This window comes from Strix uralensis, chromosome 3 (assembly GCF_047716275.1).
Source record: "Strix uralensis isolate ZFMK-TIS-50842 chromosome 3, bStrUra1, whole genome shotgun sequence".
NCBI classification, from domain to species: Eukaryota; Metazoa; Chordata; class Aves; order Strigiformes; family Strigidae; genus Strix; species Strix uralensis.
Window position 1 is genome coordinate 62,782,506 of NC_133974.1, and position 17,137 is coordinate 62,799,642.

At 38.9% G+C, this 17,137-nt stretch overlaps 1 protein-coding gene across 5 annotated transcripts in view; it reads left to right on the forward strand.

Moving 5' to 3' along the window:
* Positions 1-16,531, forward strand: part of AKAP7 (A-kinase anchoring protein 7) — a 93,797-nt gene extending 77,266 nt beyond the window's left edge. The window contains exons 8-9 of one of the 5 annotated variants that reach the window (XR_012628143.1): positions 14,221-14,942; positions 15,186-15,329. Coding sequence is in view for 3 of the 5 variants with exons in the window: in XM_074862512.1 (XP_074718613.1) it covers positions 14,221-14,419; positions 15,186-15,198 (212 nt within the window). In the remaining 2 variants the exon portion in view is untranslated. Of the gene's footprint in view, positions 1-14,220 lie in introns of all 5 variants that reach the window. The other 4 variants (XR_012628144.1, XM_074862512.1, XM_074862520.1 and 1 more) reach the window with 4 other exon arrangements.
* Positions 16,532-17,137: the final 606 nt, after the last annotated feature.

A 17,137-nucleotide genomic window follows, 5' to 3' on the forward strand; every position in this document is an offset into this window, starting at 1 on the left:
TCAGAGGAACTCTGCTTGCTTTACCGTAGCATGCTATTGAATAAAGCAAAGACTACAACATTATGCTTTTATTGATTTTGAAAGGGTAAATTACAGGCCGTTGCTATCAGATAATATTAAAAGCTGCCCTATACTCCTTTCTCAGTTTACCGAGTTTTATGTATGTTCTGGCACAGTGCCTCTCAACTCACTATACAAATTGTGCCACATGTTACTCGCCAAACAGTAGAAGGAGCAGCGTGGTTTTCCGAAGTGCTGTAAGACCTGCCCTGAAAAGTAGAAAGTATCAGAAAGTCTAAATATTTAGAGTTATGAATTTTACCTTTACATTTCCTTACTTCTGGAGATTAAATCAGCACTACAGCTTTAGGATTTCTTTGTAGTGGAAGAGGAAATGGAAACTGTGGTGTTCCTACAGCTTTACTGGAGTCACAAGCCAAATTCTGTCCTCTGGCACACACATTACTCTAGCTACTACTGCATTACTCTCTGAAACTGTTCTTAGTTCATATCTCTTGTGTTCATTGGTGCTGGACTGCTTTGGAGTTGTGAGTCAAAACCTCTGCCAGTAGAAATCCACTGTTTCATGAATGTAGAATTCAGCTCAGTGTACTTCTCAGCCTTGCTATCTACAAACACACCCCAGCTCTGCAGACCACTCTGTGTGTCTTGGACACCCATGTGACTCATAACGGGGTGTCTGGGGATGTACCTGGGCACTGGGACTGCCTTGCCCATGCTATGACCCTGGCATAGTTCTGGCCCTGGCAAAAGGGCACCTTGTGCAGCAACTTCTGGGCACTGGTTAGGAGTTATCACCAACCCAAGTCCGTTCCCAGCAGACAGTTCAGAGGCTAGCAGAGCTGGATAGGATGGACCTAAGCTGCTCTGTGCTAACTGGCCTCATAGCCAAAGAACAAGTACTGGCATTGTGGAGCTCACCTGGGTAAACATAGCTAGGTACCTGTGAATGAAACACTGGGTTTCAGAGATGCTTTTCATGTTACTGTGAGGAGAGGCGTTTTCTAATGTCAACATAGAACTTAAACTGAATTTTCTTTCTCTGCTCAGAAGTGATGCATGAGCAAATCCATGTTACAGCCAAATAAGAAGTGAAGTGTGACATGCTAAACATGAAATACTGTTCTCTGTTACTATATATGAACAGCTACCCCACTTTAGATACTCATTTGAAGTATTGTATTGCTGTATGACAAGTCCTACAGTAACGTAATCCCTGTGAGCTTAGAGTAGAGCCACTCTCAATGTAGAAATTGTAACATATGGAAAAATCATCTATTACAGAAATAGAATAGCCACACTGCAGAGTGGGAAAGTGTTATACAACCAGAATGTAGCAGTTGTCTGCTCCTTCCTAACCTGATGTTTTAAATGTGCTTTTTTTCTCTTATACTGTCTTATTTGTGGTGCTTAATGCTAGCTAATTGAGTGCTTTGTTTTCTGATGGAGAGTGGTATTCCTGGAAGCAGGCAGACATATTTTAACCTTTATTCCAGAAACCATTAAAATATTAAAATGTTTAAAAATTATAAAATTAGTCTGCACAGCCCCTCTTAAAGATACCATATAATTAAGAAAGAGAAAATAAGTTATTTTATTTTGTTTCATTAAAGGTCTGTAGAAACCAAAATCTGGACAAATAATCAGATTCTCAAATTCAACTTTTCTATACTGACCTGGAATGATCAGGAGGCTATACTCAGTCCTCTCTGAAAAAGGGGGAAAATAGGTTTCATCTATGGAAATGGTTCACCTCTGGGAAGGAAAAAACCCCACAAACCCTTTCTCTTTTTCCCCTCCAGCAAGATCATGTGCTACCAGACCTACAACCTTTTAGCAGAAATGGCATGCATGCAGTGCTAGCTAAATCTGCACTGGAAAGATCAGTGTAACTTTTATCCTAGAAGCTCAAGAGGCACAATCATGGAGCAGAGGAGGAAGAAGTTTGGAGGAAGGGTTACATTTTCAAAAAAAAATGCTCCAAACACATAGGAGCCCAGGCTGCACTTCCAGAAAATGCCTGGGGAACTGCGGAGCTCCATCCTGGGGACGGCCCATGTGCTCTGAGAGTAGGAACTAGCTAGTGTTGGAAAAAAACCCTGCAAAGCCAGAAGGCAGGAGGAGGAACTGCTTAACATGATTAAGCAACTGTTAAGATAGCACGGGATTACTTCTATTGCATCATGCAACATAAGAACAAGAGAGAACATTTTGTATATATTTCAGGGAAAGCTTCCTGTCAGTGACAGATGCTGGACTGCAGAGAGTCTCTACATTTTGCAATGTTGTGACCAAGATTTTCAGATTAATGCAGATAAACAAAGAAAGCAAGGCAAATAAAGGTCCTTAGTCCAGTGAGGAGTTGTTCTTTAGATGACACTGGTCTGTTAGTATTTGTGGAATTATTATAGGCAAAGTGGAAAATAAGATATCTTGAAAAGTATCTTAGTACAGCATACTGGCACCTCGTTCAGCAGCTGATTATTTCTGGTTTAGTAAAGTTACATACCTAATCAATTTTACCATTCCTAAAATTTGAGTGATTCTGTTTCCATAAGCTTTAAGTGTAGAATTGACAAAAGAGGCTGGGATTTAGAGGAATTTGAGGTACAGGGTTGTATATGCTATGGAAATTAGCATGGAGAAAGGCCTAGGAAATTTTCCTGCCTTAACAAAAGGAAAATGAGCTGGATGTCACAAACATTGTTCAAAATTTAGATCACAGAATGGTTTGGGTTGGAAGGGACCTTAAAGATCATCTAGTTTCAACCCACCTGCCAGGGGCAGGGACACCTTCCACTAGACCAGGTTGCTCAAAGCCCCGAATAACCTGGCCTTGAACACTTCCAGGGAGGGGACATCCACAACTTCTCTGGGCAACCTGTTCCCATGTCTCACCACCCTCACAGGAAAGAATTTCTTCCCTACATCTAATCTAAATCTACCCTCTTTCAGTTTAAAACCATTACCCCTCATCCTATCCCTACACTCCCTGATTAAGAGTCCCTCCCCATCTTTCCTGTAGGTCCCCTTTAGGTACTTGAAGGCCACTATAAGGTCTCCCTGGAGCCTTCTCTTCTCCAGGCTGAACAACTCTCTCAGCCTGTCCTCACAGGGGAGGTGCTCCAGCCCCCTGATCATCTTCGTGGCCTCCTCTGGACCCACTCGAGCAGGTCTGTGTCCTCCTTATACTGGGGGCCCCGGAGCTGAACACAGGACTCCAGGTGGGGTCTCACGAGATACCTTCAACTGATAAGCATTTGACTACAGACTAAATCCTTGGACCTTAAGTAACTAAAAGCACACTATACCAGTGACAGATTTGGCACTGCCAAACTTTTACAATAGTCGGTGCTTTTAGACATGTAATTCTGATGTTAGCATACACAGCTGAACTTTCGTCAGGCTCTTGACCCTGCCTGTAACTCTCATGAACCTTAGGAGCTGCTGTCCTAAACCGGTATAGAGAAAATTCACGCCTTATTAGCCATCTCCTCTGGATCCCAGTCCCCAAAATCTCAAAATCCACCATTAACTTCATCTTTTCTGCTAATGACTTAATCCCTTTGAATATCTGCCAGTCTCAGGTGAACTTCATCTTGGCACTTGCTGAGTTTCGTGTGAGTTAAAAATCCTCAGGCATGGATAATTCATTTGCTATTTCTGGAGAACTTGTATCCTTTTGCTAAGAGGAGAAATGTCTTATGCCATGGTCTGTTACCGTGTTACTCATTCAGTTTCACATCATAGCAATAATTTTTTAAACGGCATTTTATTCAATTTTCCACTTTAGTACAAAGTACGAGAATTGAACAAAAACATATTAAGTATCAGGCATATTTTCTGCAGCACTTGCTGTGGCTGAGGAGAATCAGCAAATGAGTAACAATTTTTGCTGTCTTAAAAATACATTGCCATCAAGTATAGCCTAATGCAATCAAAAAGGTTTTCTTTTCTTCCTCTCTTCTCTCAGCTTTTCTTTTACTTTTCACATACACATCATTAATAGAATATGAGAGATTTTTCCAGCACAAAATGAAAAGTTTGTTCTTGTAATTCTACAAAATACAACCTGTGACTAAGGTGAGTTGTAGTGATTGAACGCCCTCCTAAAGTCTGGAATTACCTTTCTTTTGTTAAAATGAAATCTGGTGTAGTGTTTGCATGTTTTGAAACACTGTTGATCCTCTGGTTTAATGAAATAAATGTTATTTTCTGTTGACCCCACCTGTGTGCCCTATTTACGCATTGTGTATGTTCTCTGTTATAATTGGACTGAAACATTTGGAAGGAGGGCCAGGTATTATAAGGACAGAGGGCTTGGTGTAACACAGCCCAGATCATGGAGGTGTTGCCTGTAATGCCTACTTCAGCACAAGTGAATAATAATAATAATAATAATAATAACTCCATTCCAAATGAAGTGCATCATTTTGCTTTGAAAGATTAATTTCATTCCCTTGATCCTTTTTTAGCCATAATCTCTATAGAAGGCATAAAATAAGAAGAGATTACAGGCTTAAACTTCAGATAAAAACATGTTATATGTAAGATGTGTATAAGTATAAGCTCTACATCAGCAGCGGAATACCTGGATTGATGTGGTGCTGCACCCAGGCTGTGAGGACAGCCTAATTCTCAAGTGCTCTAGGTTACTGCTTCTGGTGCCCAGCATGGTGACAGCGCATAACCCTCTGATGTATAGCTATACCTGCGTTCTTGGAGTTAAAGCCACACTGCATTGTGCCACGCAATTATCGTATGCGTTTACCCATCTTGGGAATTCTCAAAGTCATGAATGATATCATTTGATCTTGAGGGGAACCATTGCTCATCTCTTTCCTTCTCCTCATCCTTAATGAACTTTTCTTGGTCCCTGTAGACAAATATAGAAGTGAGAGAACTTTTCTATGTGGAAAACATAAAGTTGAAGGGAACTATGGAATCAAATGCGTTGCTGTTTAGCTGGAGTGAAGAAAAAATACCTGCTTTTGATTTCACAGTTGGTTCTGAATGTAGTGAAGAGAAATGCAAAAACTGGTTTTGACATGAATATCCAGCCTTTATTCTTTTACTCTGAGTTGGGGAAAGACTGAGAAAAAATTTACTTTAAAGTAAGAGGGGATGAAGAAAGATGAAACTCCAGATTAGAACTGTTTAGTCTGATAGAAATAAAGGGCCAGAAGACCAGCTGTCATAAATAATCAGTTCTCCACTGATGTTAAGGGGACAGAATTAGAATTATTAGGATGCTGAAGCGGAAGGGATGAAATTGTGTATATTGTGTAGGTGGACATAACATTTGTGAATGGAAAAAGAGTGGAAAGAGAAGAGAACCATCAATTTTAAGGCATGGTAATGAGAAATTCATTACGGTACAGAGTATAAGTTGGTAAAAGTCGTGAGGATTAGCTCAGTTTTTGGCATAGCAGATGTATTTTTCTGGATTGATTTCATTGAAGTGCTGCTAGAGTAGGGTTTGGCTCACCGAATTTGAGGAGGTAGAAATATGGGGGAAGAGAGAGAGGGAGTTATTCTTTTGCTAGAGTGCTGTGTAAGAGCTGTAGGGAATTACTCTCATGAAAGAAGTGTTGCTATTAGGTAGGGAAATGTTTATGTTCTGAAGGAGTTTTATGTTGTTTCACAAAGAAGTGCTTTTACAACTACTTGATATTTAGCATAGGAAGGATGTGAAAGTAAGGCCCACTGGTTTAAACAAATAATCAGGACTCAATTATTTTTGATTTCTAATGGTGAAACACACTGAAGAATAATGTTAATTTTGATTACTAGATGCTTGTTCATCAACTTAAGATACATGCACTATTCATAAAGAAAATAGGATGGAAAAAAATGAGTGTTGTCCTTAATAGATTTTTTTTTTCCTTGTCCAGATTATAAAGTCTGCTTATTTTATATGAAGGATTGACTGCATTAAATTTAGTTTTATGACATGGTAAAGTTTAGGTTTTTTCATCCATAGATTTCATTAAGTGATCTCTCTTTATGTTATACTCTAGCAACAACTTTTAGATTCCTGTGAATTAGATTAAGTCAACTGTAGTCATACCTTCAGCATTCTTAATGCTTTAACTATAGCTATTCTGATTTCATACAGCTGAGGTCGCCAAAAACCCCACGACACAGAGCAATTTATTGTGACTAAACACGTGTCTGAACTTGTTGCTTATCTTACCTGAATATTTTTCTTTGAACATCAAGATTCACTGTTCTTGAGAGCAAGTATATTTGCGGTTTTAGAGAGAGATTAAAGTTGAGGAAGAGCATGTCCTGAAGAAAATCGTAAGCAGTAGTTTTATGGATTCGGAGCCAGAGCATTTAATAAAAGAGGTCTAAACTTTTTTGAACTAATCTTTCCAAGTGCCAAAAATAAATTTCCAAACCTTTCATAAACCTATATGTGGTAGAGCAGTGAACATTTATACAGCTATATCTCACAAAATCAGTGAAAACTTATGTCAAATTCTAGTTTAAAAAAATCCACATTTAAAGTGGAGGTTATGTGGCAAACAAAAGGGAGGGAAGAAAGAATAAAGCTAAATACATTACTTAAGGCAAAATATATAATAAAGGCGATTAAGATAGAAAATGCCATGATAAGTACTTAATGTTTTGGGTTTTTTTTAAAAAAAATTACATTCAAATTGACTTAGGGTGTTATGTTAGTTTTCCCAAAGCTATTAACAAATTTGGTCAGATTCTGTAGGCTTGATCCATGAAATGAAAGACAGTGACAATGCTTACTCTTATGTTCAGAAATACATAACTTCATGGTTTGCCCAAGAAGCTGATGAAGTGGATTCAGTTCATTCATTCAAGATCCTGAGGGAAAAGGACTAGACCCATCTATTTTGACCACCTTAGGATGTAGTTACACTACCAGTTCAAACCTACGTAAGATACTGCTACCAAAAGAGGTGACACTAACCTTCATCCATTAGGTTTAGGGTCTAATTAAGTATGATTACAGAGATGTTAAAAACACCTTGAAAATGACATTTTTCCATAAATATTGCATGTTATTGCAGTACTTTATGGCCACTGTTGGACATCTTCTTGGATTGCAATTATACTTGCATCTTAATCTTTTTTGGACAAGATTTCATCTTCCTTTTGCAGTTCAAGCAGTATGCAGCTGTGTTTCGCTACTCATGTTACTGCAATTGAAATAATTAAATTAAAATACATGTTGATTAAAATCTGACTTTTGTCTCCAGAATTTACACATATATTCAAAATTGCTTTCCCTGATGTAAAACATGTACTATGTGAGAGACTATTTGATAGTATGAGTTTGTATGGAGTCTTTTTCTGAGCTCAGGAGGAGCAACAACACAGGATCAGCTTGCTAAGATTCACTTATTAACACTTGTTTATCATCTTAGTCCAAAAAAGGTTGTGCTTTTTCAGTCTACTTGACAGTAGCATGAAGTCTCAGCCAAAATAGTGTCCAGTTGGAAGCTGTATAGTAACAGATGAATCCTGAAGAAATTAGATTGAAATTCACAGAGAATATAAGAAGGATAGGAAACAGTAATGAGAAGTGAATGTATATTAAATGACTTCCCTTATCACACTTCTGAGTAAATGTTTGATTTTTGCAGTTGATGGGTCCATAAGCAGGGACTTAGAATTTGGCAACACATTTGGACTTCAGCGATTAAAATCCGTGTATATCCTGTTTTGGTTAGCTGCTGCATTTCTTGGGTCTATACCTCCCTCAACTCAGACACGACCATCCGGCTTGGTCTGTGGTCAGTGGTGACCAAGGTTGATGGGGAAGCAACCTGTGCTGTCTCCCATCGTGTGTTACATTCTCAGTATTATTTTGGAGAGCCACTGAAGGATGCCCGGTCTGTCCTGTTCCAGAATTCAGCTTTTCCCTGAGAAGCTGGGAAGCCCGGTCTCAGGCTCTGAAAACAGTAGGAGACTCCCCCTTGGCTGCATCCCGGAGGGAGGAGGGACTCTCCTGCTCTGCTCACTAGCCCTGCCCGCCCAGGCGGCTCCTGTTCACCCTTGAGCTGTTAGTACCAGGCAGCGCTGTGGATCATGAAGGGGGGTGAATAATTCTGCCTGGATATTTACTATCTAGTAAAAAGTCTGGACGCTTTTGTTCTCCCATTATCAGCATGTACAGTGGATGTTCCTCTGGTTATATAAAACCACTTTTGTAACTTGGGTTGTTTTCTCTACCTGAGTGTTGGTGAGTAAATAGAGTAAACCAGCCTTTTAAGCCATCTTCTTTCCTTCAGCCATTATGTTATCTTTGTTTCCTGTTACACTAGACTTCTTATAAATTCATTAAGTTTAAGTATTAAACTATATTAAGGTAGTCAGGAAATTTCTCTGTCAGTAGGCCTCTTTTAATAGGAAAATAAACCCAAGATATTTAACAGAATTCCCGGTGTGCCAGGAGCAGAATCTTAGTTACCTTTTGTTGTTTGTCTGTTTTGAAGGCTCGTGCCTCTGGCATCGCATCCTTCAGTGCTTGTAGAAGGAAGAGTAAGTTTAGCAGAGCACATCCTGTTTCTCCACTTATAGTTAGAGGTGGTCAGAAATTTTAGATCACTGAGCTTCAGAGAGTTTTGTCTGAAACAAAACAAACTTTTGCCACATTTGCCAAGCCTCCAGCTAGAAGGGAGCTGCAGGTATTCCTGCTGTCATTACTGAAACTGGCAGGAGCACCATTTTTTCACCATTTTTCCTGAGTAGCTGCAACACCCTTAATTTCCTCTTTACTAGAAATTCCTAATGTTGTTGGCCTTATTCCATGATGGGCCAAATCAAATTAAAAAATCTTTCCAGCAAGCTAGAAACCCATGTATTGAGCACAAAGGACAGATGGGTATTGCCTATATTGCCTTGTTAGTGCTGTATTTGCAGAGCAATATATGTAAAACTAAATAAGTTTGTTAGATTTCCAAGAGGAGAGCTAAACTACACCCGCTGCTTAACATCAAGTGGAAACATCCAGCAACACAAATGTCATCAGCATCATGTCATAACGAGATGATAGTTTCACCCTTCCTCTCAGTGCCTTATTTGTGCCAATTCTGTAAGTGACCACTCAAGAGACATTTCATGGAAGTCCTTCCTAACTAATGAGGAAATGTTCAGAGTTGTGACTTTCCTGTCTATGCTTATTGTGTTGATTAGATATGGGCACATGCTCATGTTTGTGTTCATTACTTCAAAACCACGATCTTGAACATGCTGGCTTATTCGGTCAGTTGTAGGGGTGGGAAGAATGCAGTCTGGTGCCTGGTTATAGCTTGTTATTCAATTTATTATGGACTATGGACTTGCTGCCTTTGCAGGGCTAAGGGGGATGGTATTTCTTTAATGTTATATTTCTGTTAATATATATGGCCTACCAAATTTATCTGAAAGTCATCAGTAAAGAAAATGTTCAACACATTGGTCTGATGCATAGGACATTGCAGTTCAGTATGTAGGTGTGGGAACCTCATCTGATTTCCACGGAAGTCGGTGAGATTTAATTTAATTTAGAATCAGATACTATAGGCACAAAAGTGTAGTGTAGCAAAAGCTAGATGTAGACATGACAATGTTTCCACAGGCTGCAGCCAGGCATGGTAGCCTTGCAACAGTCTACATCTGCCTGGGCGTTGTGAATATATATGATGTCTTCACTCTTAGGTCTTTTCCTGCTAAAATAGAGATAGTGAACCATGATAAAGGCACAACCATTGACATTGCAAACTGTATGAATTCACATGCTGAAATCTGTCTGGAATTTGTTTTATTGGACTTCTGTTGTTTCCTCCAACCCTACCATATGCAGAAATAATTGATACTCATCTGCTGAAGGCTTTTTAGTCCATCAATAGTTAGAGTAGTTGTCTCCTTCCTTCTAGTCCCACTATGCTGCACACCAGCAAAGCTTTTGACCCTGTGTAGAGGGCATAAAAGTCAGTTATCTTATAGTCAGGGATTACTATGAGTGGGAGCCACTGAGGAGTCACCATAGAAAGGAAGTCTTGTGGTAAAAGCTTTGCATGTATACAACAGCAACTTGGCTCACCCTCTTGGTGTCAGTAAGAGACACAGTGTGAGAAGAAAAATGAAGTTTTCCAGCATTCAGAAGGAGTTTCTTAACATTTAGTTTTTGAAAGATAGCCTGAATCCCTTGGGCAATTTTTTGTTTCTAGAGTTTGTAAAAACAGTGTTAGAAAACTGATGAACCAAAAGGTAGACGGAGGCATAGCTGTTACCAAAGCCCTCCCCAGGGTGAAAACTGTAACCTCTGCTCCCAGAGTACAGACTTCCCAGCTGGTCTCAGTCACCTATTCAAATTACCAAGGGTCTCCTTTATAATTTGGCCCATGTTGGCATCATTTTGTTGTGATGAAAGGTTGTTAGAAGGAAAAAAAAATGTATGTTGAGGCCATGAGGCAAGGATTGCAGAACATTGTGTTGGAGCATATCTGGTAAAAGTTTGTGAAACTGGCTTTTTCTGTAAAAGGAATCCACTGTTCGTTTCTTCAGTTAAATCTCTCATAAAAGTGGACTAGTAGAATAAACAGGAGAGGGATCCAAGTAACTGTCCTGCCTCTCTCCAAATCTGAGATATCCACATGGACTCAAACAGGCTGTGTCAAGACCATGAAAATGCTGTACCAGGATCATGAAATCTGATTTGTTCCAGTGCAGTATTTAAAAATCCGTATCACAGTCTTATAAAGCATTAAGGGGGTGTAGACCTGGGAGAGTAAACCTAGTCCAGTAGGGAGATACAGCAGTGAATTTGAATCCAAACTTGGATTTGGTTGCAGGGATCTGGTTGATGTCCATAACTGCTGGCAGCACACTGTAGGATCATAAAGCCCCTTTTGAATAATTCTGTGCAGTTGATAGTTCTCTCTTGTAAAAAATGGTGATCATTTCAGGTCAATAGGTATGCTTCAGTTTCAGTAATAAAAAGCACTGCTTAGCATGGATGCATTGAGATACATTCACAGATTATGAATTTGTTTTCATCTTCAGAAAAATATAGAAGAGAATTCTGGGATAGACAAACTGAAAGGGTTTTTTTTTCATTTTTATGCTGAGCCACATGCAGGAAAAGGCAGTGGAAATCTTTTATTCACAGGCACAGAAATAAAGTCGTGGCACAATTTATACTGAAAGGCACAACATAGAGGCAAATACAGTGCATGTTCCCTTTTCAGAACAAAGTTCACAAATAAAGCAATTTTTAGATGTCCCTTTTAAATCTAAAACATTCATATCTACAATGGCTTTTTACTGAGACTCTGATAATTCCTGTAACGTCAGACATTCTACACAAAGAAGCATTTGCCTGCTGTAAGGGAATTGTATACATCCAAGAAGCAGGCAAGCAGCAGATGCAGCATGGAGAGAGAGAGAGAGAGAGAGAGAGATAAACAGGATATATGTGCGTGTTAAATATTCAAGTAAATATAGATGATCAATACCTGTTATTATTACATGACCTATTTCTTTTTGTCAACAGTCATGAATAGGAATAAGACAATAGTGTACAACTACCTTGCCAGTGAACCTCAGCATTGCACAGACACTCACGCAACTGCTATTTAGGGAGTCTGAGAATATAAACAGAGCATGAGTGAATCATATAGCCCCATGTGCCAGTCCACCAAGGTAGCCAGGCAGATAAATCCAAGGGCGCTCTCCATACAGGGACGTGCACGCATTTGCACGTCAGTCACATCCCCTGTATGTCTTCCTAGTGGGAATGTAAGTGTACTTAGGAGGTACCATAGACTCAACTCCAGACTGTTAGTGAGCCACGAATGTCTCAAAATATTAAAACAAAACATATAACAAAAAACCCCCAAAACATTCTTCTGTAGCTGTATAAACTGTGCTTTTAAAAGGCTCATTTGAGGTAGTCTGATTTTTTTCATGCTTGGGAAATTACTTACACAGTGAGCTATCTATCTAATTTGAAGTTTTAAATGCAATAGTATTGCAATAGTTTTTATACATGGGAACTGTTTTGCAGAAAATATTTGAGAGAAGATTTCTGTCCTTTTTTAGACTGTAAGAATAACACATGATGTACTACAAGTAAAATTACATTCTGAGTAAATATAATCACAACTGTTTTGTGGTATCTGAAGGCCTTTGTGACCGATTAGTCATATTCTGCATATTAAGTACTATAGGATCTAGTGTCAGAGTGGCTGAGCACCATATTTCCTATTGATTTTGTTCAGAGTTGCATGGACAGCTTATTAGAGCTGTGTGAGCAACAATTTCTGTGATTCACTAGCAGTTCTGAAAAATAAGAAAGTCTCCCAACTGGAAACCACAACATTTGGGTTTTTTCTAGTGAATAAATAGACTGGGACAACCAAAACATTTTGTCAAGCATCTTTAATAAAAGCAAAGGAAATTTGGAATCAAAAGGCTGCATTCAAAGGAGCAAGGGGGATCAATTCATAAAAGCTGGGAGGAGATGCTGCTCATACATATCTTAGGTCTTCTGAGAGAGCCTGAATTAAGTTCCTCCTCTACGTAAGTTAAAGGATAGGCTTAAGCCCAAGTTTTGGAGATAACGAAAGAACATGGTAAGCAGTGGGCCAGCGAATGTGGAGTATGTAGCTGCTGTGAGTGGTTTGAGTGGTGCCTGTGCCTCCCTCGGACTTGTATATTAACCTAAAACGTTTCTTCTTGAAATGCTAAACCCATTTTTAATGTTTCCTCTTATTTTTTTAATTTTGTTTTAATGAAAGCTATTCCCATAGTTGCCTTTTAAAATATTTTTTTAGAGTATTTTTCAAAACTTTTTCCAAAACGTAACAAAATGCTTTACCCAGGTGTAGTCTGATGGCTCTTCAGCCAGAGAGCGCAGTTCTTCCTTCCCCACAGTAACAGTGCTGTGGAGGCCCAGAACTGGAAGAGTTTGGTCTGTTTTGCTGTTTCAGAGCAGGATGCTCAGATTAACAGCTCGTAAAGGCACCCCTTATGAATTATGTTTTATCAGTGAAATCACTCCCGGTTTGTGCAATCCACTAGGAAGACTAATAAAAGTCTTTTAGAATTATAATCTATATGTGCTAGAAACTTGAATAAATTTACATATATGAAAAAGAGCAAATTTAGCTAATTGAACAGTGCAGAGCTTTGTGCTGAAAGCATACAATAGTATCTCTTTCACCAGATGTGTGTGACTAAGCAGCCTCTTATTACTGGTTGCAGAATGCTAATTCCAGAAAAGGACATTAAAAGTATGGACTTTAAATACAGATGGAGGGAAAGCGTTATTTACCTAGTGCAAGAAATTGCAAAGTGGCAAATTACATGGCCAGTGGGAATCAGACAATACAGTGTGCTTTTCCTGGATTGCATTCTTCATAAAAGGAGCATGCTGTAGCAAGCTGTGTAGTTTATTAGGAAAATGATTCATGGAAAAGTACAATTTGAAAATACATGTGATGATGTATGAGAATCCTCACGATGTATACAATTATTTCATTGTATATGTTTATTCATGCGAACTTTTAACAAAGCAGGGAAGTGCCAGCTTATTGCTTTTATCAGCAGATATCTGGACTGCTGGAACTTGCATTCCTTCAATGTCAGAGTTTTAAGTTAGTAGAAAGAAGAGAGACAAGGAGGGAGTATATGTTTTTTTCCAAGTTTTACACTTTGTTTAGAAAAAAATTTCTAAACTGCACTTAGAGTATTTTAGTCATTTTTCCCATGAGAAACTTGTGAATTACAAGCAATGAATAAATAGGTACAAGATTTTAGATTTATTAAGCAAAATCACAGAACAGGGGCAGCTAAATTTAAGAATACTGCTAAAATGTAAATTCATCGTGTGCCTTGTTCTTCATCTTTGCCCAGATGGCGCAGGTGGTTGTCGGCCAGAAGAAATTAAATTTGCAAGCTTACTCCTCTAAGCTGAGTGGGTGCTCATAGTGTTAGCCAGTAGCTTTTACTGGAGTGTTACAATAAAGATGAACAGTGAGATATTTTGGATCTGATATACTGTATACATCTTCATGAAACACTTCCGATTCAGAGCTTGGGAAATTACTTTTTACAATCAGGAAGAGGCAGCTAATAACTTAAAATCCAGCTCAGACAGAGGCTCCTGATACATTTACAGCTACCATCTTTCTGTGGCAATGAATTCCTTCTCTTGTCTGTTGTGACGCATAGGTGAAAAACATGCAGCAGAGCCAGATGATGCAGAGCTGGTGAGCCTCAGCAAAAGGCTGGTGGAGAATGCGGTGCTGAAGGCTGTACAGCAATATTTAGAAGAAACGCAAAACAAAACCAGACAGACTGATGGAAGCCCTGTGAAAACTGAAGAAGCAGCAAGCAGCAGTAAGAATGAGAGCGACAATGATAACAGCAAGTGAGCACTGTGCAAAAAGCCCGGGAGCGAATATCCCACCAAGAATAACCACAAAAACATGTCCCAGCCCCCCACTGAAATTTGCTAAGTGGTGCTGGGTGACAGGCACTCTGCTTTGTGAGTCTCTTATCAAAAGTTTGTTCTGAATCGAAGGACACTGTCTACTGGTTTAATAAGTGCTTGCACTGCTGAAAACCTGTTGAATGCTGGGAGGGATGGACAATGGAAAAAAGACAAGAATGGTGAAGCAGGCGACACCAGTCTTCACTGGCTCTTGATACCAAGAGTCCCTTCCTTGCTTGTGAAGAGAAACTGAACCCTTTGTGTTTGCCTTTCGGACTGTCATGAATGGCCGTGGAAGAGGTCTTGCCATAAGTGGAAGCAATGCCCTCTGCCTGAGGGTTTGGCACTGCCGCAGGGCTGCTTACTCCATGTGAGAGCACGTGCTGTTTCCTAGTCAACAGCAGTCAACCCCAAGCTAAAAATTACCACTACAGATATGCATCGCAGATACTATTACACAGTATGTAATATGGCAGGAGTTTCTCTTAAATGTGACAGTGTACTGTTCTTTACTTTTTGGTAGCATTTGTTGATGTAAATTATATTTTTTTGACAAAGTACCTTTTTATAAAAAATCAATATGGACAAAAGGCTGAGCACTTAATACTGTCCAAACCAGATACGATCTCTTTATCTCCATGCATTCATGATTCTAAATGACATTAGTTGTTATAAAATGTATTATATTGTTCTTTTCCTCTAGGAAAGAGCCATGAAGCAGACTTTGTAAAGGAAGCTTTGCACAGAGAAACACAGGCCCTGTTATCCAGACTGAATCAGATAAAGGAGCTGTTATCCAGTCCCGAGATCCGCACGAAAATTAGCAAAGAACTGTTTGAAGACAGGCACAACTCTAACAGTAAATGGAAAAGTTGTATTGACTCTGGATCTCCAAATGCATGATTGTAAATTGCCATGATGTAAAATCTCATCAGGTTGTTTAAAGACAAAAATTTTCATCAAGAAATTTTACTTCCTGTTTCTTTTTTACTGAAAATACAAATGGGTGTAAGTGGCTCATGAGGAATCATGCTGAAATACTTGCACAGAAGGATTATATTTCATAATGATGAAGTACAGCGACTCCTGAGCACTGCTTTGAAACATGCTTGAATGTGCAGGTATATGTCATGACTCCAAAGTGGAAAAATACTGGTTTCAAATAAATCTGAGCAAACACTGTGCCCTTCCTTTATCATTGCAAATAATTCAGATTTTTGTCATAGATCCCTTCTCTAGCAATGATATACAAATATTAAAAAATGGATGCTTTTAAATACTTTAAAATGTATATTTGAAAAAAACCTCTTTTAATTATCTGCCTTTTGGATATGTACTAGCATTTTGGGTTAGCACTGTCTGGTTTTTGGTTTTTTTAAAACAGCACTTGAATACTTGTATAGATGCTGACATGTTGTTTCTGCTGATGTTTACACTAACTCAAGAATGTTTTAAATTTCAGAATGAAATTCAGGCTCCACTGGTCTCAATAGCAGACTCTCATTGGCTTTAATGGAGTCAGGATGCTGCAATTAAGGTTTCTTGTGAAATTAATAATATTCCTTGAGATAATATTTGCATTTTTACTTTTGTAGAACACTCTTTTTGTCTTCTTTTGATGTTTCCTCCATCTCCACCTTCTGCTGCCTGAGGTGGGGTGTCAGTTTGCTCTCATTGTTCCCACCACATACCTGCAAGATTCACCGAAGCTTTGGATGTACAATGCAGGAGTAGGTCCAATATCTGCATTTTTATAAACATTGTTTAAAATTGCCTCTGGTCATAAAAGCTATGAAATGTATGTTGTGATTGATATCAGAGTTGTGCTGTTAGAACACCTGTGTGCATATTCTTCATTGGTCTCAAGCACTGGTCATGTATCTCATGCATCAGAGCGTTGTTTTTTTTTTTTTTATTTGATATATAACAGTATATTCTACAAGGTGACTCATACATGCTATTCATAATAAAGTATTTTTTCCTTTGCACTCTATGTACGTTTTCACCCATCTCCAAATGGACTTTAATAAAATTAAGTACTTGAAAGTACCAGGATTGGCAGAAACAGTGCTTATATGAATCACACCGTTGACTATGGGTGTTGTGCCAAGATACTGATCTGGAACTTGGGTGCTGAAATCATGTGAAGAAATTCATGCAGATAAGCTAGTCCCAAGTCATTATTGTTTTAAATGGCAAAACTTTGAAACTCTAGGGATTAATTTATATTCTGGGCAGTGTGGGTTTAAAAGGAAGTAAACCAGCTTCCTAGAGGTCCATATCCACTCTTCAACATCAAAAACTGCGTTTAACGAGTCTTTGAAGTAGTGATGCACAGGTTATTCCAGGAAAGTGTTGGCATTTCAAAACACATGGTGCAGATTTGACCACGTTTTGGTTTTGGTTCTACCTTCTAGCTTGCTCATACTCAAGAGTATTTCTACACCGCTGATTGTAGAGAAGTCTGTGACAGGTTTAAAATCAGTAGCTCAGCTTCCAGGACTAGTCTAGCTAGAAGTCTTTGGACTGCCCGTGACCCACTGAGAAACTGTTCCTGACATCTACACGTGGTCTAGGCGTAGTGCACAAAAGTTGCAGAAGCCATACATTTGATACCTGAGCAACCCTTGCCATGAATTGTCTGCACTGTTGAGC